At 41.4% G+C, this 24,171-nt stretch overlaps 1 protein-coding gene across 2 annotated transcripts in view; it reads right to left on the bottom strand.

The window, feature by feature from the left end:
- Positions 1–24,171, bottom strand: part of CACHD1 (cache domain containing 1) — a 217,345-nt gene that overhangs the window by 88,619 nt on the left and 104,555 nt on the right. For both annotated transcript variants that reach the window (XM_027113978.1, XM_027113979.1), the window contains exon 3: positions 14,540–14,688. In XM_027113978.1, the coding sequence (XP_026969779.1) occupies positions 14,540–14,688 (149 nt within the window). The remainder of the gene's footprint in view (positions 1–14,539; positions 14,689–24,171) is intronic.

The raw sequence follows: 24,171 nt of genomic DNA, 5'->3' as shown, positions 1-24,171 counted from the left end.
GAGTTTACTTATTCAAACACCTAAATTAATGGGCAAGCTGAAAAGCTGTCAAATAATGTGTAATCACGTTCCAAGAAATGGTTTTTCCTTCCATCTCTGCAGAGATTGGAGAGATAAGTCACATTCTTTCTGTTCTTATCAGTAATAAGGATTAAATCTTCAGGGTTCAGCAACCCAGCCAGAGTGGAAACAAGGCTGGTTTCAAATGCCCTTGGAAGGTAAGGTTTTAGAGCAATCAAGTGTCTCCCTCTCTGTGAGAGTCTAAGTGTCACACACACCAGCCATATTTCTTTTTTACCATTCTCACTACCCCCCTCCCCACCCCCCTGCCCACAGCAGATCACTGGGAGGAGGCCCTGCTGTAATCTGGTTTTGGCTTCTAGATTCCATTTAACCTGCCTTCTCACACAAGCTTGGAAAATTGCACAGGTGTGACATCTGGGGGAATTGGAAGTGGATCCACAACCACGTTAAACTTTTACCCTTTAACTTCCTCGTCACCAGGTTGGGACAGCGATGCATGAAGAAGAAAGAAAGAAAGGTATCTGAAAAAAATAAGAGAAAACAGGCAGGTGGACAGAGGCCGGGTGGGATCCAGGCTCCCTTTGTGCCATTCTGTAGCCCCCTGTCCATCTTACCACTTGACCTCGAACAAGGACTTCACACACTTTACAGTTATTTATTTATATACTTTCTCCCTTGCTAGGAAGCTGTAAAGAGAGAGATCCTTTCCCATGGTTATTCCTAGAGCCTAGCCCAGAGTCTGCCTGTGAAGGGTAAAATTTTAGCAAATGCTGAATGACAAAATGCAGAAAACCGAAGAGGCTGAGGCTTGCCAGGACTGGAGACCAGAGCTTGTAAATTCGTGTGTTTTCTTCCTGCACATACGCTGGGTACTTAGTAAATAGCAGACAACTGTGAGTGGTATGACACAGACATCAGAGAGAAGCACTGAGAACCTCAGTTAGCCGATGACCTTGGAGATGAACTGGTTCATTCAATCTCTCAGGCACATTTGTGAAGGAGACAGACAAGGCCTATCCAAATCTCCCTGTTCTGTAGAAGGAACATGAAACGTAAGATGTGGAATACTTACGGTTAATGTGTCCTCAAAAGGAATTACTGACCCAATATTCAAAAGTTAATAAAGCTACGAGTCTGAAGATAGCTGGGTCCATCATCTTACCAGACCAGTCGAGTCTCCAAGAAAGATAATAGACATGGGATTTTTAAATCTTGACCTTCTTTGGAACACTGATATTTTTGCACAATAAAACACATGAAAACCTCAAGGGAAGTCCTCTGCTATAACAGGGTCTATTTCTTAAAGCTGGCAAAGACTACTCGGTAGTTTCTTTTAGAGACTAGCTAGCTAGCTAGGGAGCAAGCAAGAAGGAAAACCGCAAGACCACTGCTCCCTAAAATCCATAAAAGGCCACTGGTGAAAATCAGTCTTCTAAGCAGTGTGGCAGGTCTCCTGTCCTTCCTTCAGTGAAGGTCACACAAGAAAAATCTAGAAAGCAGGAGTGTCAGCAGACCCAAATGCATATGTTTTCTGCCATGAGGGTGCTCATCAATACACCTAAAGATATATTTATATCTTTATAAATATCACACACACACACACACACACGGAAATGACACAGACTACTGCAGTAACATGGTTTTAAGACTGAGAGATAAACTAACCAGACTGTGGGAGCTTAATATTCAGCCAATTTAGAAACTTCAGAGGGTCATACAATAGCCTCAAGTGAAATTCTAAGGAATACATAGTTCAGCATTTCAATTGGCAGATAAGCCATTCCTATTTTACCACTGGTCAAAATATTTTACCATTAAAAGAAAACATGATTTGGAATCAGCAAACCTGGGCTCCACACCCAGCTCCCCGGAGTCCTGACACAACCCCTCTGAGCCTACTTCCTCATGTGCAAAATGCAGGAGGGATTGTACCCAACTGGACTGATAGGATCATAGGAAGAAGGTAATGTAAGTAAAATAATGTTTACAGAAGAAAGTATTCTACTGAAGCATAAACATATGTAACTCTTTTACATAAGTTAGATATTGTAACTGAGTAGGCCTTCTGAAATGTAAGGTGTTCTACAAAATCTTTGTTGAATTTTGAGCTCAACGTAAGTCCTTCTGGTACCAATATCCATAAGGACTGTATCTGTAACATTTCACGTGCCTGCAGGTAATAATGATTTTTAAGTGGACTGGAGATGAAATTGTGAGATAAGGCAGGGAGAACACTTGAAAGACTGAGATTCACCTTTCAGTACTGTGAGGGCAAAAACACAAAACACATCTTCCTGTGGAAGGAACAGGACCTGCAATAAAATTAAACTCAGTGGTCAAGAACCATGCTGGTCACTTTATTTGACCTTGTGTTACCCAAAGAAAAACAGAACAAGAGTCATTAGTGCAAAAGCACCTGGCTAAGTCACAGTGCTTTGTTTCTCATAAGAACAGTAATAATAAGAAATAAAATGTATATAGGGTTAAATAATTTTTATCATTTTTTTTCATGTGCACCACCTTGAAATAGGGCTGGAAAAAATAGGATTTGCCCACATGTGGATCAGCTGTTATGCCTAGAAACATCATTTTATACAAAACTCAAGTGTGCATCAGCACAGCATTAAAACTATACCTTTCCACTATGCCCTCTCCCCTGAACTGCCATGCAAATAACATAGTTGGGGGGGGGGGGTGAAAACATCTGTGGGATGAAAGTAAAGTGATGCTACAGGCTAAAAACTCAACTGCTGGGCTTCCCTGGTGGGGCAGTGGTTAAGAATCCGCCTGCCAATGCAGGGGACATGGGTTCGATCCCCGGTCCGGGAAGATCCCACATGCTGCGGAGCAACTAAGCCCGTGCGCCACAACTACTGAGCCTGCACTCTAGAGCCCACGAGCCACAACTACTGAAGCCAATGCGCCTAGAGCCCGTGCTCTGCAACAAGAGAAGCCACCGCAATGAGAAGCCCGCGCACTACAATGAAGAGTAGCCCCTGCTCGCCGCAACTAGAAAAAGCCTGAGGGCAGCAACAAAGACCCAACACACCCCAATACGAATAAATTTAAAAAACCCAAAAACTCAACTGCTTGCCAAACACCTCCTAAGAATGATCCACATGTGACTTAAATTCAAAATCAGCATGTTCATACTGAATTCACCTTCCTCTTAAATATCTTTTGCTCTTATTTTCATTGTTAGTTAATAATTCCTCTCCTCTGAGATGTTCAACTTAAAATTTAGAATCATCTTTTAAAATCTTCCTCCCCACCCAGATCTCCAATAAAATCTAGTTGGCAGAATCTATATATTCTATATTCCCTGTCTATGGGTAATATTCTAGGTAACCCATCACCACCCAGGACATCTTTTGTTTTGCTACAATCCTTCCATGAGGTGTCCTTACTTTTCACCTAGATTATTAGGGTGGCCCAGATTGACAAACAACTTGTCTCTTCACCACAGTTTATCCTTCACTTGCCAACGAATTAACTTACCCAAATCTCAGACCTTAACCACAGTCTTTCTTTGCTTTAAAACCTACTGTTTACAGAGGGAAATTTGTCCAGGCAACCAAGGATTCTGAGCCCACCCCACACATCTCTTATCTGCCATTCCAGCTGTATCTTACCCCTCACCACACTCAATGCTTTATGATGCTTGCTGTTTTCTGGTCTGAGGCATCCTTTCCCCTAGATATGTCTGCAGGAGTTCTACTCTTCAAGACCTCAACTACCACTCTTCTACCAAGCCTGAGTGCTCAGAGACCTCTGTTCATAATCACTTTTTCTTCTAAAAAAGTCTTTGGGTTTTTCATGACACTTGACACAGTCTGCTTAGTTTACTCTGCATCCTCTGAGCTCCTAAAGGTACAAACTGCTTTATTCACCTTTGTCTATCAGACAGGGTCTAGCACAACGTCTTGCACTTAACTATCTTGAACATGATACAGACAAGTTGAGTTGAAAGAGACATATACATAGATATCTGGAAATTTTGTGCTTTTAAATTCACCCTGCATAATAATCATTAGTATTGTTATAATAATTATTCATATCTATTATTATTATTGATTGAATCTAGCTAATAACTGAGATAACTAAGTCAACATCAACTTAAGTTTCCTATCAGAGCTTATCACAATGGAATAATACTTAGATGAAAACGACGACCATCTTGAATGGGCATGAAAGTATTTGAATTTCTGCCTAGAGGTAAAGTAGCTCAGTAATTCTGACATCATCATCACTGCCTGTACTCAAACTAAAGACCAAATCAGGTTTGCTACCATGCATGAACTCCTTCAGCAAATATATATTAAGGACCTGTTCAAGCAAGGTACTGAAAACAAAGTTGACAGGGTCCCTGAACTCAAGTGTAACAAGAAGAAAGATGAAAAGGCACACAGGATAGAAATATGACTTAGAATCTGATATCAACCACTCTCACAGCTATCCAGAATCAACCTCAGTCACCTTCAATTCCTCCCTCTTCCAATACCCAACAGTGGGTGCCAACAGCCAAGTTCAGTCCCCCTTCTTGTTCCTTGCCTATATAAATGAAATCAAACTAGGTCTTCTAGTAGTTACATGGTGGACAAGTAAAATCCCCTTAAAGGGGATCATCATTTCATTCCCTTTCTCGAAAATTTTAAATTCTCTCATTCAAACAACCAGTATTTACTGAGTGTCTACCACGCATCAAAGACACATGGAAGCAAGAGAATTGTCCTTCATTTCATTTACAGAGCTTAAGGTCTCCTGAGTTATTCAGTCTAGAATTTGAGGTTCTCTACAATCTGATATTAATCTAATTTCTCAGCTGCCTCTTCCATCACTTCCCCCAGACACCATGTCCTCTTCAGTGTTCCTGGACTTTTCCTTCCATGGGGGTTTCTTTAAATTGACCTTTCTCTCCTGGAGAGCTCTCTCTCCATACCCCTATACGTTCAAATCCTTTTCCTGCTTCAAGACTCAGCTGAAATGCTTCTTCCATAAACCATTCCACAAATGTTTACTTTTTTAAGTTAATGAATAAATGAGTAATTTAACCTCTGTAGGTCTTGCTGCATAATATCATCTTTTTTTTTTTTTTCTAGGTAGCTCTCAAAAAGATGAAGAAAAATCCCCTAACAAAGCTAGAATTTACAAATTTGGGCAGCAGGAAAAGTTGCCCAAATAAATCTTGAGTTGGCTCTCTGGAGTATAGTTCAAACTGCTCAGTTTACAGTTGAGGAAGCTATGGACTAAAAAGGTTAAGTGAACTTTCCAAGATCACACAGCAAACCGGCAGAGCAGAGGCCCATCTGGTCTTAGTACTATATTCCTATGATATAATCTGTATCACAACTGAATTTAAACTGAACAGGAAAGCTGTCTTTACTGCTTAAGATGTTTCTTTTCTACCATGATAGAGACTGAATTGATTTAAAAATAAGATATTTAAAAAGAGGCTCGCCTCCTTTTAAAAATGAAAGAAAGCTCATGTTTGAGTTCAGTTTAAAAAAAAAAAGGGGGGGCTTCCCTGGTGGCGCAGTGGTTGAGAGTCCGCCTGCCGATGCAGGGGACACGGGTTCATGCCCCGGTCCAGAAAGATCCCACATGCCGCGGAGCGGCTGGGCCCATGAGCCATGGCCGCTGAGCCTGCGCGTCCAGAGCCTGCGCTCCGCAACGGGAGAGGCCACAACAGGGAGAGGCCCACGTACCGGGGGGAGAAAAAAAAAAAAGGCAATCACAAGCCAGGACCTGATGCTCTTTAGTCCCTAAAGAATCCTAAGGAGCCTAGTACAGGAATCTGAACATTATATGTCAGCATGTGAATCATCAAAATTAAAAACAACTCTCTAACTTATTTCTGGTTCCTATGATGTCAATAATACTTGAAGAACTTAAAATGTGAACACAGAAATTTGCACATCTAAATCATACCACAAAATATACAACCAATCTACATGGATAAAGACTTATTCAAATGCCTTCACTCCTTTGCAGGCAGCTCATTAACATGGGCATTAACTTTTTTTTTTTTTTTTTTAAAGAGAAGCAGTCTAGGAGAACACTAGAAAGTTCCAGGAATGAGAGTCTGGAATCCTCCAATCTAACCCTGAGGGTTAGTAAAAATTCAACTTCAAAGGTAGGTTTTGTAGACCAATTTTCTATCCTTTCTCTAAGAGGGTGTGATGGTTAATTTTATATGTCAATGGGGCTGGGCCAGAGTGTCCAGATATTTGGTCAGAGACTATTCTGGATATTTCTGCAAAGGGATTATTATTATTGGATTATCAACATTTAAATCAGGGGACTTGTGGGTGAGCCTTACCTAGTTAAAGGCCCTAATAGAACAAAGACTGACTTCCCCAAGCAGAAGGAATTCTTCCAGCAGACTGGAACTGTAACTCTTCCTGGGTCTCCAGCCCCTGCTGGGTTACCCTGCAGATCTGGGACTTGATCTCCACAATCATGTGAGCAAATTCTTTAAAATAAATCTCTCTTCCTCTCTCTCACACACATCCTATTGATTCTGTTTCTCTGGAGAACCCTGACTAATAGAGTTATAATATGGGCTTATTCATGAGAATTGTCATCAGGAGCCTGTGTTCTTGCATCAGAACCTACGCTAGTTGCTTTGTCTGCAGCACAATACCCTCAACAGGTTGAAGGATAAGACCTGATTCCTGAAATCATATTGTTCTAGTGGGTGCCAGCTGGGGGATGCATTGAATTTGGGTTCTCAGAAAGTGAGACGAGTCCTCTATGCCTTCCTTGGTGACGGTATCAATCTCAGTGGATGTCCCAAATCTAAGACCTCCCTGTAAAATAGCAAAAATCCAATTTAACAATGGTGTCCAGAGTTTCTTCACTTTTGAGAATCAATGAAGCTTTTTAAGTCTCCCCTGATGGGTATGACAGAATTCTCTCTATGGCTGAAGTCTCCTAGCTTCGGGTGGCTGGCTTCAGAGAGCCTTGAAAACAAGGTGCTTACTTACTGTAGCTCCATCAGAATGTGACTTTGCTCATCTCACACCTGGCCTAGATGCCTAATGCCAGCTCTCACCATGATTATCCAATTAACAAGTATTAATTAAGTGAGGATAACAGCACTGAATCCTACTTGGAGACACAAAAAAGAATAAAAATCTCAGTTCATTTTCCCAGTACTTCCTCCCTGGTTTAACCTCTCCATTGTTCCTGTTTCCTTAAATAAAGATATCAAAAATAAAAAAATAAGAATGTTACCAGGCAGGAGCACCTACAAAAGAAATTGGGGAAGGAAGGAGAGAAATGGATTAAGAGATGTGGAAGACAAAATTATTGACTGATTTATGAAAAAGTCAAGGGTTAGCAGGGCCTGCTGACGAAATAACAGCTTCAGATGTGCACAGGATAACCCAATCTCTGTGGCAAGCCGGGTTTCGGGGATAGATATTCTCAGTATTACGCATAAAGGAGCCATATTTAAACCTGACAGAAGGAGCACATATGTTTAAGATGGCATATCAGGGAATGCACATGGATAAGACATTTTAAAAATTTATTAACATTATATCACATGCTAATGTGGGCCAAGCAGGTAATGAAAGTCAGGGGGAATAGGCTGGGTGTAATGTGATAGGAGCTAGTGGGGACTGTGGTGAAGGGGAGAATGCAGGCTGTCTTCAAAGGGGGATGCTCGTCACAGAAGCTGACTACTGCCCAGTGTGAATGTGGACCCATCATCGTCAGATCTGATTTGAGAGAGGACAGAAATTTGGATTTCTTTTTTTTTTTTTTAATTTGTGGCTGCATTGGGTCTTTGTTGCTGCACGTAGGCTTTCTCTAGTTGTGTTGAGCGGGGGTTACTCTTCATTGTGGCGCACGGGCTTCTCATTGCAGTGGCTTCTCTTGTTGCGGAGCACGGGCTCTAGGCATGTGAGCTTCAGTAGTTGTGGCATGTGGGCTCAGTAATTGTGGCTCGCTGGCTCTAGAGCACAGGCTCAGTAGTTGTGGTGCATGGGCTTAGCTGCTCCACGGTGTGTGGGATCCTCCTGGACTGGGGCTCGAATCCATGTCCCCTGAATTGGCAGGTGGATTCTTAACCACTGCACCACCAGGGAAATCCCTGAAGTTTGGATTTTTAAACTGTGTAATTCCCCTAAATTTTAAAGGTAGGCAACAGATTTTAAAACTTACAAATTTAAAAACCTTTAAAACATCTCGGGGAGCCAAGATAAACACACTTGTAGGCCAGATATAGACCACGGGCATTATTAGGTGTTTCTGTGTCTCTGCAATCCTTGCAAGGGAGCCCAGGATCTTGTGGACCCTCACCACCTAACCCATTACAACACAAAGGGAGCTGTAAATTAAATTACACGAGTGAATAAACTCATTCTCAAAATTATGCTATTTAAAGTAATACCATTGAAAATGAGTTTGTCTTAGATTAAACCACAGCCTATTTTTTTCCATGTTAGATAATATTAATTCTTCACATCATTCCTTCAACAAATATTGACAGAATACCTAATCACTATGCAGGACCCTGTACAAAATAATTAACTTCCAGGGCTCCTGAGTAAGAAGAGTTGACTGGTCTGAGAAGCAAAGTATCAAAATCATCTGAAAAAAATCAATTTTCTGCTGCTTTGCAGGTTCTCTCTGTTGTCATCATAGTATAACCTTCAGGGTGTATTCTGCAGAATATTCTATAATAGAGTGCTTTAAAGTTCCTCTCTCTTCAGAACTGGGCATTTTATTTTTTAAAAATATGCATTATCAAGCTTTAGTGACAAAAATCAAATATGGGGCTTCCCTGGTGGCACAGTGGTTGAGAGTCCGCCTGCCGATGCAGGGGACACGGGTTCGTGCCCCGGTCCAGGAAGGTCCCACATGCCGCGGAGCGGCTAGGCCCGTGAGCCATGGCCGCTGAGCCTGCGTGTCTGGAGCCTGTGCTCTGCAACGGGAGAGGCCATACAGTGAGAGGCCCACGTACCGCAAAAAAAACAAACAAAAAAATCAAATATGGATTATAAATCAGTAAAAATAAAATTCTAGGCCTAAAATATAAAAATTAGCCATTGGTTAAAATCAGTCATAAAAATTTTGGCCTAGTGCTAACTTGTCCTTAATACAGTTGGAGAAGCAAGGTCAATGGGCTACAGATACAATGTTAGTAATAAATAGCTCGAGTGCTATTGGGTCACTGTTGCATTTTTTAAAATGTTTACAGGGCCCACGTACTTAAGAATGGATAAGACTGGTGATCCCTTATCTCAAGTCCACTTGCTTATATTTACTATAATGGCATTATTAGTGCATATGATTGTGGCCAGTTCATGGGCATAAAGAGTTTGCTTTATAGGGAATTTCCTGGAGGTCCAGTGGTTAGGGCTCCGCACTTTCACTGCTGGGTTCAATCCCTCGTCGGGGAGCTAAGACCCCACAAGCTGCACAGTGCAGTCCATCCGCATCCCCCTCACCAAAAAAAAAAGAAAAAAGTTGTTTGCTTTATAGGACAGTAAAATCTTACAATTTGGAAGGACTTCTCTCAACAATCTTGAGCCCATTTTTCCTTAACTTCAGTCATTACCATATCGATCATCTTCAAAACTTTGGTCACATGCTCTTAATATTTTCATTTTAATTAATGCATTTTTTAAATTTAGGTATATTTATTTTAAAAAGAAACTTTATGTTGCTTCCATAAGAGAAAAAAACAGTATCTCTTGACATAGACGATAACCTGTTTTCAGTAATTTCCTTACATTGCTTCTCAAGACTGGGAGTTCTTCGTTTCTGCATTTAACTCCAACATGGACTCCCTGAGATTCAAAATGGACACTTTTTCGGAGGGATTGAAATATAAGAAAGAGGGACTGAAAATGTCCACACTAGGATACCACAATGGTTAAAAAATGCAGATTAAAGCATTTTATGAGAAACTGGAAAAAGGGCAGCTAAGGATTCCTACCCCGGTTCACAGCAAAACTTACTATTAACCCTTCCCATCTTTGAATCTTCATTAAAAAGGTGAAAGAGCCTCAATTTTACAAAGTATTTGTGCTTAGCCAATGCCTAGAGAAGTGTCAGCTCAGTGTTCACTCCAAAAATTCCTACACACATTCTCTGGCAAGTGAGCTTCTTGTTTAGCCAAGAAGACTCAGTCTAAGAGAAGGGTAGTTGTCGCTTGCCACTTTCAGCTGCGGACGGTTGTGATCAGATCTCTCTTTAAGAGGGAACCTGTTTTTTGTCATCTGTACATCTTCTGAATACTCAGCTTTATCATCAGAACTCTTCTGGTTTTACCAGATTCACCCCAAATGGCAGCTCTTGGCTCTGTCAACTACTCCTAGTAAGGAGAGAAGATTGCATTGCGGTCCCACAGTTTGCATTCTACATTCAACACAGAAGTCCAGCCTCTAAAGGAGGAACAGCCTCTCATACTCATCTGCTTACTCAGCATCGGTCCTGCTAGAAGTATAATTCAAGTCTCTTAGATGTTAAACTGAACTAAGTGAGAAATTCCTGGAGGGCAGAAACTACATTTCACGGTTTATTATATTCACTTAAAGGTAGACCACTAGTTTTTGCCAAATGGCTGGATGGACTGTATCTCAGACCTCAAGCCTTATCCTAGCATATTCAAAATGGAAACCACTGTCTTTATTCCAAAAATTTTTTTTTTTTTTTTTTTTTGCGGTACGCGGGCCTCTCACTGTTGGGGCCTCTCACTGTTGTGGCCTCTCCCGTTGCGGAGCATAGGCTCCAGACGCGCAGGCTCGGCAGCTGTGGCTCATGGGCCCAGTTGCTCCATGGCACGTGGGATCTTCCCAGACCAGGGCTCGAACCCATGTCCCCTGCATTGGCAGGCAGACTCCCAACCACTGCGCCACCAGGGAAGCCCTATATATATTTTTTAAAATTGAAATTATACTATGCATGCTGCTTTGTGACCTACTTTATTACTTATCCACATATTTTATTAAATATATATATATTTTTTTGCAGTACTAGGGCCTCTCACTGTTGTGGCCTCTCCCGTTGCGGAGCACAGGCTCCAGACGCGCAGGCTCAGCAGCTGTGGCTCACGGGCCCAGTTGCTCCATGGCACATGGGATCTTCCCAGACCAGGGCTCGAACCCGTGTCCCCTGCATTGGCAGGCAGACTCCCAACCACTGCGCCACCAGGGAAGCCCTATATATATTTTTTTAAATTGAAATTATACTATACATGCTGCTTTGTGACCTACTTTATTACTTATCCACATATTTTATTAAATATTTTTCTTTTTTTTTTGCAGTACTAGGGCCTCTCACTGTTGTGGCCTCTCACTGTTGCGGCCTCTCCCGTTGCGGAGCACAGGCTCCGGACGCGCAGGCTCAGCGGCCATGGCTCACGGGCCCAGCCTCTCCGCGGCATGTGGGATCTTCCCGGACCGGGGCACAAACCCGTGTCCCCTGCATCGGCAGGCGGACTCTCAACCACTGCGCCACCAGGGAAGCCCTACTCCAAAACATTTTGATGTAAGTCTTCCCAAACTTGAGATGTGTACAGTGTGTGTATGCATGTATGGCCATTTTCACAAGTCAGCAAATTCTCTTCTACAGCATGGTTGCATCTTATGTTATCACCTTTTTGAATGTGACATAATTTCTTTAATCTCCTATTATTAGAAATTTAGGAATATATACAATATTCGCTATTCTAAATGGCACTACAATGACTCTGTTTACAAATTTATCTTTATAAACATGTCATTATTTCCTTGTGATATTCTTCCAAATGACCAGATCAAATAAGATGCACACTTAAAAAAAAATTGAAGTATAGCTGATTCACAATATTGTGTTAGTTTCAGGTGTACAGCAAAGTGCTTCAGATATATATCTTTTTTTCTGATTCTTTTCCATTATAGGTTATTACAAGATATTGAATATAGTTCCCTGTGCTATACAGTAAATCCTTGTTGTTTATTTTATATATGGTAGTATCTGTTAATCCCATACTCCTAATTTATCTAACCCCCCACTTCCCCTTGGGTAACCATAGCTTTGTTTTCTATGTCTGTGACTCTGTTTCTGTTTTGTAAATAAATTCACTTGTACTACATTTTAGATTATAGTGATATCATAGAATATTTGTCTTTTTCTGTCTGACTGACTTCACTTAGTATGATAATCTCTAGGTCTAGATGCACACTTCTGAAGTTCACAGAATCTCTGGTGATGCCACCCACCTGGTATAGTACTCTGCTTAGCGGAACCACGGCACCTCTCCGCTGTGTCACATTTTGCCCTAACTATTTATTATGTTCAGTATTTGGCCCCCACCCAATAATTTTTTAATTCTTGAGAGCAGAAATTACTCTCAAGTAGAAATTCCATCCCCTTACTCATCCCCATATCCAAACCATTCCAGATCCCAATAAATAGTAATCAAACACAATTGCGAGGTACTGGGATGAAAATGGATGAGGTGTAATCCCTGCCCAGAACAGCAGGGGAGGCAGACCTACCAACAACTACATGTGATACATTCAGTTCTACACTGTAATAGAGATGGAGGAAACTTACTATGGGAACAAAGATGAGGGAGCAGTGAATTCCTCCAGGGCAAAGGTAAACAAGGAGAGGGGAAAAAAAGAGGTAACAGGAAGCTATGGAGCGAGGCAAATTATTGAATTACTTCTTGAAACATTAATAGAAATTCACGAAGGGGGAAAATAATGGGGAGGTGACATACTAGGTAGATTTACAAGTAGACGCCAGTCAATTCAAGCTTTTTGTTTCATCTAGAGTAGTTCCACCTAGGAATTTCATGAAGATCTCCCATCTTCTGAGGCAACTTCTGCACTACTGACATTCTGAGCCAGATAATTCTTTGTTTTGCAGGGCTGTCCTGTGCATTATAGGATGTTGGCAGCAACCCTGGCCTCTCCTCACTACATGTCAGTAGCAACGGTCCCCACCTTCCAATTGTGACAACTGAAAATGTTTCCAGACATTGCCAAATATCCCTGGGGATGAAGGGGAGTAGAAATCACCCTGGTTGAGAACCAGCGTTTTAAGCGTAATTCTAGCTCTAAGGACTTCTCCCTTATTATACTATCTTTTCTCTCAGCCAGGAAATGATTTTTTCTTTGGTTCAAAGCCCTACTGGACGCTTATTTTATTTTTAGGTTAGAGACAAACTGTCAAAAACATTAAGCTACTGATGCCCCAACTATAAAAATGATATCAGTAACGAAAAATGAAATGTTCACTATGATAGGAAAGTATGTGTATCATGGCTGATATTTGTTCAGAACATTACAATTTGCAAAATACTTTCATAATTGATTTTACTGAATGCTCACAACGTCCTGTGAAGTATCCATCATTGATCCCATTCTAGGGATGAAGACAGGCTGGGTCAAAGACATCAAATATCTGAGACCACCTGAGTATTAAGTCCTGGAGCTAAGATTCATATCCGGACAGTCTCATTCCAAATTGTATACACTTTCCATTTAGTTTAGCAAAAAACTAATATGAGCTTCTCTAGGTTGCAGACAGGCTAAGCCAGAGAGAAAGACTCATCTTAATATCACACAGATGGAGAAATAAAATGACTTGAGGATGCTCTGTTACCTACCTAGCCCACCAAGAAGCTGTAATAAGTAAACACTTCTTTGTGGAAGCAAAGCATCACTTAACTACCAAAAAACTATGTTGTCTCCATCCTTTGCATAGCTTCAAGAGCACTTATTATGCAAAAAGAAGAGTGATACATACTAAATATGCTAACATTTACTCATAATTTTTAAAGTATGTTAACTTATTTTAGTCATTCTATTGTAAACAGCCAATTCTAAATTGGTATAATAGAGATTATTATCCACTGATAGAAAACTGTGCATACAAATAAACATTAGGTAACTAGATTATGGTCACACAGATAATTAGAGACTAAATCAAAATTAAGTTCTTTGTACCTCTAGATAAGTGTTCTTTCCCCTCCAAGCAGTTTCCAGCATCACATGGCCCTATACACCTCCAGATATAAATATCACTATGCCAGTAAATAAAAATATCCTCAACCATTCTGTTTCAATATTATCTGAAGCCACATCTACCTTGGTAGTTTTAAACACACTATACAGTATGAAGTGGGAGTTTTTTCTACTCTTGTATCAAAGATAAAAAGCATTCCCTTAAATCAGGCAAATTAGCAGAATCAGTGAAACTGTCTTATTCATGACGCATTAGTTAACACATGAAAAAAATGTTTGCAATTTTCTAGACTTAGTCAACTCTGTACTCAAACAATGCTTGATACTTCTGAACCTCGATTGCAGCCTGACAAAAAGGCAAGAGGGGCAGGTCCATGAGTTTCCTGGATATAGTCGTACTTCTTTAAGAATTACTTGTCTATGTTAAGGTAAAGAGCTAATTTAAGACAGGAATACATTTTGCAATAAACAAACAGGTATTTTAAATATGAATGGAAAGCCATTCAATTCCTGGTTTAAACAACAACAAAAATTCCAAGTCTTACTCCATCATAGAAGGTGGGATAGTACAGCAGTCTTGAATCGCAGTTAGAGGAGAGGTCAGGTGAGCCGTGTAGGATGCTTCTACAACTTGCTTGTTCCGGTTGACCACATCCAAGTAACGGTTAAACTTCTCTCGGATTTTTTTGGCTAGCTGTAGGATGAGAGTAAGCAAAATAAATAGAAAGACCAGGACAATAACCCATTGTACTTTTTCCTGTAAGTTCATCAATTTGTGTCACGAGCTGCCTGCAGTAAACTTCAGGTAAGATAAACACACACCCAAGTCTTATTTCATTGTGTAAACTGAAATAAAAATTGCAAAATGCCCAGAAGGCACAGAAGGATACTTCAACAGCAGTAAAATAATAACTTCTATCTTACAATAGATTATAATACATTAAGAACTACCCGTGTGCTCAAATTTAGATAGAATAGTGCTGATCCGTAAAATGCCTTGCTGGAGAAAACGAAGTCTGTTGATATTATTGTCGGTATGACAGTGGGTATTAGGAGTTACAGAGCAACAACAGTGATTGGAAGAAAAAATGCCACTATTCATGGTTCTCGATTCCCACAGATTTTTCAGGAGGAAAACACTTGAAGGAAGGGAAATGATATTCAGTATCTTCTGCTACACAACTCCAGGGGGCGCCATTCACAGCCTTCCATGTGAATGGCAAATCCCTGAAGTTGTGCAATGCAGACATCCATACAAAACAAAATACATTGTTAGAAATAGATCTGTGTTTGGTCTGTTACACCTTTAACACGGACAAATGTCTTTCTTAACTGCTGTGAACAGAACACTTCATCATAATACACTTTCATATGGGGATAGCAAAAGCAAATTGCTAAGCATACTGCTTTTTTCTCCATTGTTCCCACCAAATATCACAGCTTAATTAGAGATCTCTAAGGAAAACAGTGTTGTTTTTCTTCCCCTTAAACAAAATGTTACCCAAATGCAGTGACTGATAGAATTATTGCTAATTGGTTTTGTAGAGCTATTCATTATCAGCACACTAGAGGAGAACTAATCATCTCCTTTGGGTCATGCATCTCGCACAATCCAACAGCTTGGAGGCTGAGAACATGGAACCAAATCAGAATATCTTCGTTTGTTATTTTCAAGCCGATTTTCAAATCTGCTTCAAATTTCCCACCTACAAGTGTCATTCTTCATTGCCCTTGGGAACAAATGTTCTGTAACAGGATAAAGATAAGGTGTGCTTGAAAGGACTGAAATTCCAAATAACATCTTCACAAATTCACTTCCAAAATGAAAAGGGAAATTGCAAACATTTCTTTCCCTCACACATATCCAAACACACAGACACTTGAGAAATACCCCAGTGTTTCTTCTACACATTTGGAGAATTCTAACTTAAAGCCAGATCTAGCTCATCATGATATTCTTTATTTTTTAATTGGAGTATAATTGCTTTACGATGTTGTGTTAGTTTCTGCTGTACAGTGAAGTGAATCAGCCATATGTATGTGTATATCCCCTCCCTCTTGGACCTCCCCACCCCCCATCCCACACATCTAAGTCATCACAGAGGACTGAGCTGAGCTCCCTGAGCTATACAGCAGGTTCCCACTAGCTATCTATTTTACACATGATAGTGTATTTATGTCAAACCTAATCTCTCAGTTCATCTCAGCCTCCCCTTCCCCCCACATCCACACATCTGTTCTCTACATCTGCATCTCTATTCCTGCCCTGGAAATAGGTTCATCTGTACTATTTTTCTAGATTCCACATACATGCATTAACATATGATATTTTTCTCTGACTTACTTCACTCTGTATGACAGACTCTAGGTCCATCCACATCTCTACAAACGACCCCATTTTGTTCCTTTTTATGGCTGAGTAATATTCCATTGTATGTATGTGCCGCATCTTCTTTATCCCTTCATCTGTTGATGGACATTTAGGTTGTTTCCATGACCTTGCTATTGTAAATAGTGCTGCAATGAACATTGAGTTACATGTTCCTTTTTGAATTATAGTTTTCTCAGGGTATATTCCCAGTAGTGGGATTGCTGGGTCATATGGTAGTTCTATTTTTAGTTGTTTAAGAAACCTCCATACTGTTCTACACAGTGGCTGTATCAATTTACATTCCCACCAACGGTGCAAGAGGGTTCCCTTTTCTCTGCATCCTTTCCAGCATTTACTGTTTGTAGATTTTTTGATGATGGCCATTCTGACTGGTGTGAGGTGATACCTCATTGAAGTTTTGATTTGCATTTCTCTAATTATTAGTGATGCTGAGCATCTTTTCATGTGCCTCTTGGCCATCTGTATGTCTTTGGTGAAATGTCTATTTAGGTCTTCCACCTATTTTTTGATTGAGTTGTTTGGTTTTTTGATATTGAGCTGCATGAGCTGTTCGTATATTTTGGAGATTAATCCTTTGTCTGTCGTTTCGTTTGCAAATATTTTCTCCTATTCTGAGGGCTGTCAGATCCAGCTCATCATGATATTCTAATTTGCCTCACTGCCTATTTTTTAATGGGCTAAGAATGGCTCTTACATTTTTAAATGTAATTTTTTAAAGGTATTTTGTGATATTTAATAACTATATGAAATTTGAATTTCAGTGTTCATAAGTAAAGTTTTATTGAAACAGTCATTTGTTTACGTATTGTTTCTGGCTGCTTTCATTATGCAATTGCAGAGTGAAGTAGTTGGAATAGAGATTGTATGGCTTGCTTTGCTATAGGCAGAAGTCGGAAGCCCTAACATGTCCAAGATTGAGCCATAACTCCAGTAATTTTATAAAAATTTGCGCCCCATTTAGAAGTGGGGGTCCCTCTACTCCCACTGCTTGAATCTGGGTAGGCTTATGATGGCTTCTACCAGTAGCATAGAGAAAGTGACACTATGTAACTTGCAAGGCTAGGTCATAAAGGGGCATGCAGCTTCCGCCTGTCTCTCTTGGAATGCTCTCAACTACCATGCTGTAAGAAGTCCAAGACACATGGAGAGGGCACAGTCAAGTGCTTGGCTGGCAGCCCTAGGTGAGCAAGTCTTCATCCCAGTCCTTGCTCCGGATATGAGTCAAGAAGCCTTTGGATAACTCCAGCCCCCAGGCTTCGCTGATGGAACCCCAGACATTACGGAACAGAGGTGCCATCCTTGCAATGCCTGAACCACAGAATCCGTAGGCATAAAGAAACAGTTGTTTATGTCACTAAGGTTGGGATGCTTTCTAATGCAGCAACAAGTAACCGGAACACCCAGGATAGGTGGAATTCCATCCTAAGATAAACATGTTGAAGCTAAGCTAAACAAAGCTGCTCAGACAGAAGCACTGCAACTAAATCATCAGAATTATCGAGACTGTAGCCTGTGAATTATAAACCTGTTGCAATGAGATTTCAGGGTTCTTCAGAAAATCATAACAGCTGCCATACAGTGGTACTTACCATATGCTAGGCACAACGACCCTACAATGGAGGTACTGTCACCTTATATCAATGAGCCACAAAATAAAAGGACCCACTCACTCATTCAGATCTCAGAACTGTCTTGCCTATAAAACCTGTGTGTTCACTTGCTCAGCTATGGTGCCCCAGACAAACCTAAGAGAAGCTGCAACATGATCAGCCATGGCACAGAGTGGGCTGGCCGTGGAACTAAGTGTTCCTTGGGTTGCAGAACCCAAGGAGGGGTGGTTACCGGCTGATGGGAGATTGGCCCTGCCCGGGGGTGGGGGAGCAGGGAGTGGTATCTGCCTTTGGCCTCCTGGTTAGGGTGAGTCTCACGCTTCATTCTTCATAGGCGGAGGCGCTAACTTGCACGCAGAGCCCAGACACGCAAGGCAATGAACAGAAGGTCTCAGAAGCAAGCTCTCTCCACTAGGATTCGCACCTCTTGGTCAGAAACCCCTGTGTTTCATACTGCGACACCCTATCTTGTTTATTTAAAACAAATAATTGCCAACATCTGTTGAGGGCTAACTATGTGTAGGGCACTATTCTGAGCACCTCACAAGCATATATCAATTTAATCCTTCAAAGAACCCTATAAAGTACACATCTCCATCTTCTAGAAGTGGTCACTGAAGGTTAAATAACGTGCTCAAGGTCACAAAGCCAGTAAGTAGTAAAGCTGGGATCCAAAGCCAATAGCATTCTGCTTTAGGAACAAAGCTCCGGGCTTTATGCAACACTACTTCACTCTGTAAACACACAGACCAGCAACCTCCCTCGCCATTTCTTTTCAAACCCGTTTGAACAAATGCTGTGAAATTCTCGGCAGGATACCATAAGCAATACACAGCCTCATTACTTTATAATAAGAATTAGATTTTTAATAGTTTACATTTCATTTAAAATGCTTCATAATTCCTATGAAAATCAAAAAATTGAAGAAGTTTAGAACTGCTAAATTCTATCGCCAAGATGAAAAAGGGATCGGGCCGAATTTGAAATAATGTATCCTCCAAAACAATGCCTATCTGTTACCTGACTACTGTGGTATCAGTTCCATTGAACTAACTTAAACTGTTCTGATTACTCCACGGTGTTCCAGTTTGTTCATAACCTGGAAGGAGAACAGAATGAATGTTCCATTCCTATCCTGCAGGAAGTGAACCTCAGAATCCAGTATTTTCCTCTGGGTTTTCATCTGAGTTAATTCATGTCATCACAGAGTAGTAAGATGAAATTGTAATTCCTATTTTATGTGTGAAAAAACAGAGGCATGTGGAGCTTGAGGGTCTCTGGATTCCCAGGGGGTGCCTGGCCTCCTGTGACCCCACTGCCTGAGATGACCCACCCTGTGCCCTTTGGACAAGGACGGTGACAGTCACTCACAGTAGAAACCTCACACTCCACCGTGGGGCAGATTTTCCCTTTCGAAAAGCAATCTCTTTCAGCATGCCAACCAAATCCAGGTTGCTGGGCAAGCATAACAATCTATTAGAGTAAAGATAGCCCACAGAAAGATTAAATCCTGAACGTATCTGTTAAATGCGAGAGAACTGGCTACCAAGGCGGAAACTTCCAAGAGGCCAGACAGATTCTGCGTGCGTATCCTGCCATGATCCCTGCAGACAGGCGAAAACAAAGGACGTTCTCAGCAAAAAGCTACAGGTGGACCCACAATCCTCCTCACTGTAATTAAAAACATTTTTCTTTCCATGGCTTAGCTTTCATCTTTTATCCTTCTTTATCCTCTCCCCTTCATCCCCTAAGGGGTTCCTGAATGCTGATGAGATGACGGGACTGAAACCATCTTGTCATCTTTTGGGTCAATTCTTCGGCTAGCCAGCAACCAGCCACGGGTCAAATGATGAGTAGGTAGCGCGCCGGTCCCCATGGGAACAGATTCTAATTTGTCATCATCTCCAGTGACAACGTTTCATCACAACATCAATGAATTTCTTTCTTGCTGAATTTCACTTCCCTTAATTTTCCCATAGACATTTCTGTCATTTGCATACTTCCCCAGAGGGGGCCCCCCCCTTTTTTAAAAGCTCTTTTTACCTTAGCTTTACACTTTTGAAGAGTGGAGATGGGGTGGGCACACAGTTAGAACAAGGTAAAAGAAAACAAAAATGCAAAGGCATAGTACAAACTTTATTTATGCCTCTTTCCTAAAAGGAAGAGCCAGGAGTTTTGAATGTTAGGGAAAGCTTTATTTAAAATACATAACAATGATGCTGACAGGCACAGACAGGAAAGGTACCCTAGGGAACTGAAGATTCATAGCAGAATTCCTATTGAATGTAGAAGAGTTTAACATTTGACATTCAGAAACCTCTGTGCCATGGTAAGAATTTAATAGCTGATCCCCCTTTCCTTCGACTCCAGCCTTATTTACTCAAGAAAATGAACCTTTCGTTTTCCAGCAAGTTTCAGGATTTGGTTATTTAAATGTCCGTGACATAGACATAATTTTAAGTATACTCAAGCACAAGGATTTAACATCTCTGAACATCACACCATTGCTTTCCAGAGTTCAAGGAAGAAACCTCCTCATTGTTTCATGTTGTACACTGTTTATAGGATATAAGAAACACCCTACCCTTGCTATTATTTTTATTAGTAACAGTTGTAATATTCCAGACAGCTCTCCCAATTATTAGCTGGGAATCTAGGCCAGTTCTTTGACTTCCCTTAGCCTTGGTGTCCTCATGAGTAGAACAGGACAACATAGTTTCAAGGGCTTCTTGTTATGTTCAAATGAAACAATGAGTATATAAAGCCCAGGATGAGTACAAGGGATTATTCTCATTGTTATACCCCAGTCTCTGGACTAGGGAGAGAGCATATGGTGGTGATAAGGAATTAATGTGGGGCTTAAATTTCCCAGTAATAGAGCCGTAAGTAACGGGAGAGGGACTACCTGCGTGTTAACCATTTTACTCACTCATTTAGCTCATATCCTCATGCTTAATCCTCCACAGGAAACCTGGCACACAGTCTGGAGGGGAAAAAGCATTTTTTCCCTTAAAAATTAACAGCAAAATGGCACAAGGAGCTTAAGCTTTGGAGTCAAAGAAATTTGAGTTAAGTCAAGCTCTGTCACTTACTCAGTAAATGGAAGCAAGTAAATGATTTCTCTAACCCTCAACTTAATTACCTCTAAACTGGAGATAACAATAGCTGCTCCATGATATTGTTTGAGAACTAAGAGGGATAGTGCTCATAAAGTATCTAGCAGAGTGTCTAACAGATTGTATGTGCCAAATAAATGGTAGTGACTTGTTTTACTCTTGTTGTTTTTACTACTATTATTGTCATTGTTGTGATTATTTGGGGGACGTTACGTACTGACTCAGGTTCTGTGAGTGGAGAATCCCGAAGAGCGTAGGAAGAGTCAGGAGGGTTGTGTTAACACAGGGCTATGACCTTACCAGGGCTGTGGGTGCCTCTTCCACAGCACTGTGTCATGTAGGTTACATAGTTAACAGTCGTAGGTAGTTTGGGACTCTTCTGGGATCCTCTTTTTCTAAACTAAGGATCTAATAAGACTTTACTCCTGTGTCACACTTTGCGATTTTCAAAGCATTTTTACCTGACTCGTCTCATGTGTGCCTTCCAACAACCCTGGGAGCTAGGCAGAGCAGACATTCCCTGCCCCTTCTCTACAATCAGGAAATCAAGGCTCAGTTGCGCGCCCAAGCTCATGCTGAGTAAGTGCAGAAAACAAAGAGACCATTGCTTCTAATCCCCAGCTCCACTCTCTTTCTGCTACAAGCTCCTCCAAATTGCAGAAAAGTGTGAACTCTCCCAGATCAAATGATCTAAGTTCTACTCATTCTTCCAGTCCCAGCCCCGCTTTTACCTCTTTGAAGCCCTCTCAGGACTTTCTTTCCCCAAATTACCTAGGACTCTGCATCTGTGCCACTCATTGTTGGTCTTTCCTCATTTAAAGATTCCATTTCCCCCAAGAAACTAATAACATAACAGTAATTAGCATTTACCCACTGCTTACTATGTGCCAGGCACTTTGAAAGTGCAACTTTATGTGATGCCTTTTTTTTTAATGCTTACAATGCTTGGTAATTGCTATATGCTATTTTTACAGATAGTTCCGATAGGTTAACCTACCCAAGTCAATCAGCTAATAAAAATAATTAGATCAAACCCATGCTCTTGAACCACTGCACTATGCATTTTTCTTTCATGTATACCTAGCATTGAGAAGAGACTTTAAAGGTTCCTTACTGTATTCATTTCCTCTCAATCTACCATTACTTGCCATGTTGGAAAAACCTGCTTTCCATTCAAAAAAGGGCAGATAACTTAGAATATTGCTCATATCCGGTTCAAGCCCATCAGAAACTCTGGGCCTGTCCAGTTCCCTATCTTCATCTGCTTCCTGGATAATACAAGCTGCTCTGGAGTAAGTCTTGCTGAGTAAAGAGGACAAGTTCAGAGAAGGTACCCTGATGGCAACTGGCCATAGCTGTGATGTGGCTGTCGATCCACTCTGAGCTCAGGTCTCAGGGTGGGAGAGCCTGGGCCTGGCAGGCAATTATACAGGACAAGACAGATGAAGACCCGGAGATGGGGTGGGGCCCGTCTGAATTTCTAATGGCCCGCGGAGGCTTCAGGGCTGTCTGACGGATGTGTGGGAATAGCACATCCAGTGGAGAAGTGGGGCAGCCGCTGACAGACGAACTGCAGGTGGACCAGGAAGATTTATGTGCAAGGCTGTCTGGGCTCCAGGGTCACATACCCTGATCCCGGGAGAGGTGGGCCCCTGTGGCTGAGCTGGGGAGGCGTGCAATGGAAAAAACAGGAGGCAAGTGCTGACATGCCAGAGAACCGAAGGAGGCTGAGCCCTGGGAATCGGTTGAGAGTGGCAGCTTCTCTCTTTAAGCAAAACACAGGTTTGCTTTAAAGATTGTAATGGGGTTTGGTTTGGGCAGCAGTTTGTGCTAGATATTCCAGGAGAGTCACGGAAACACATAGCCGAGCCTCCTGAAAGCCAAGGTTATCAACTCAAGGGCTCAATGGGCTCTTACCCTGTTTTTCACCCCACTCTACCCTTAACAACCAGATCATAACAAAAGAAACAAAAGGAAGGGCAGGCTTCAACCCACTTCTCCCCACTTCACTGTAACAGGAGCCCTGGGCTGAGGTTCCTTTAAACCAAAATAAGCAAGTGCTCAGGACTTGAAAGTTTACAGCCTGTTCCTTCGCAAGGAAAAAGCAGTTGAACCTAATCTTCACCTTCGAAAGACTCAAGAGGCTGAGAACTGGGGCAGGGGGTAGGAGCACGGGCCACAGCATATAGGAAAAGCGAACATTTTACATTACAACTTTTGAGATAGGTTTTCCTAGTTTATGAATCAGGGAGGAAAGGAGTTAAAATATACTGGAACTTAGGAATTCTCTGGTGGCCCATGAGGGATACAGAGAAAAGGAAAGGAAACCCAGTCCCATTACTCTTACCATGTAAAACTCTCATTTAGAGTATAAGCATCTGTGCATAACTTATAAACACCAAGTATAACTTAGAAGCATTCTAAGTAACAGGGTGGGGTGGGGGATGAATTAGAGGCACTGGGGTCAGCTGGGAGGGCTCTGGGAGCCTGCAGTTTCACTCTAGCCCACACTACTTTCCCCACACCAAATGCAGGTAACACCTCTTATCTACACCCAACCTCGCAACCTGGCCCAGAGCCGGGCACGCTGCAGGGACTTGGGAAACATTTTTTGTATAAATGAAGGACGAAATGTGACCTAGCCTCCAGTAGGAGGCCAACTGACCAGAGCGTTTTAGGGTTCTTCACGGGCCCTCTGAGAGCACAAGGGTCAAATACTTGCCAGCAGGTGTCAATAAGTGGAAAGAAGAGACTGGCAAGGAAACAAAACTCTGCCACTAAACATTTCCTAATCTTCACCTGGCCAAGAACTCATTAAATCCAATTCTTGGGAAGACAATCTTAAGACACAATGAAAAAAAAGCTAGATGTTTCCATTTCCTCTTTCTTAATAGTAAGTTAACCCAACTTACCTTTCCAATGGAATAGAACATCGTGTCATTTTAGGACTTCACTGCACTTCTAACAGCAGCAGGGCTTAATTACAGTTAGTCTAAGGTCTCCTACTCCCCCGTTATAAAAATATAAGTCAGTGTAAGACAGCCTAAGGCACATCATAT

This window comes from Aethalodelphis obliquidens, unplaced genomic scaffold (genome assembly GCF_003676395.1).
Source record: "Aethalodelphis obliquidens isolate GAN/ISIS:26980383/991018 unplaced genomic scaffold, ASM367639v1 scaffold13, whole genome shotgun sequence".
NCBI lineage: Eukaryota > Metazoa > Chordata > Mammalia > Artiodactyla > Delphinidae > Aethalodelphis > Aethalodelphis obliquidens.
Note: the sequence above shows the minus strand (reverse complement) of the source record. Positions and strands in the feature narration are given on the sequence as shown.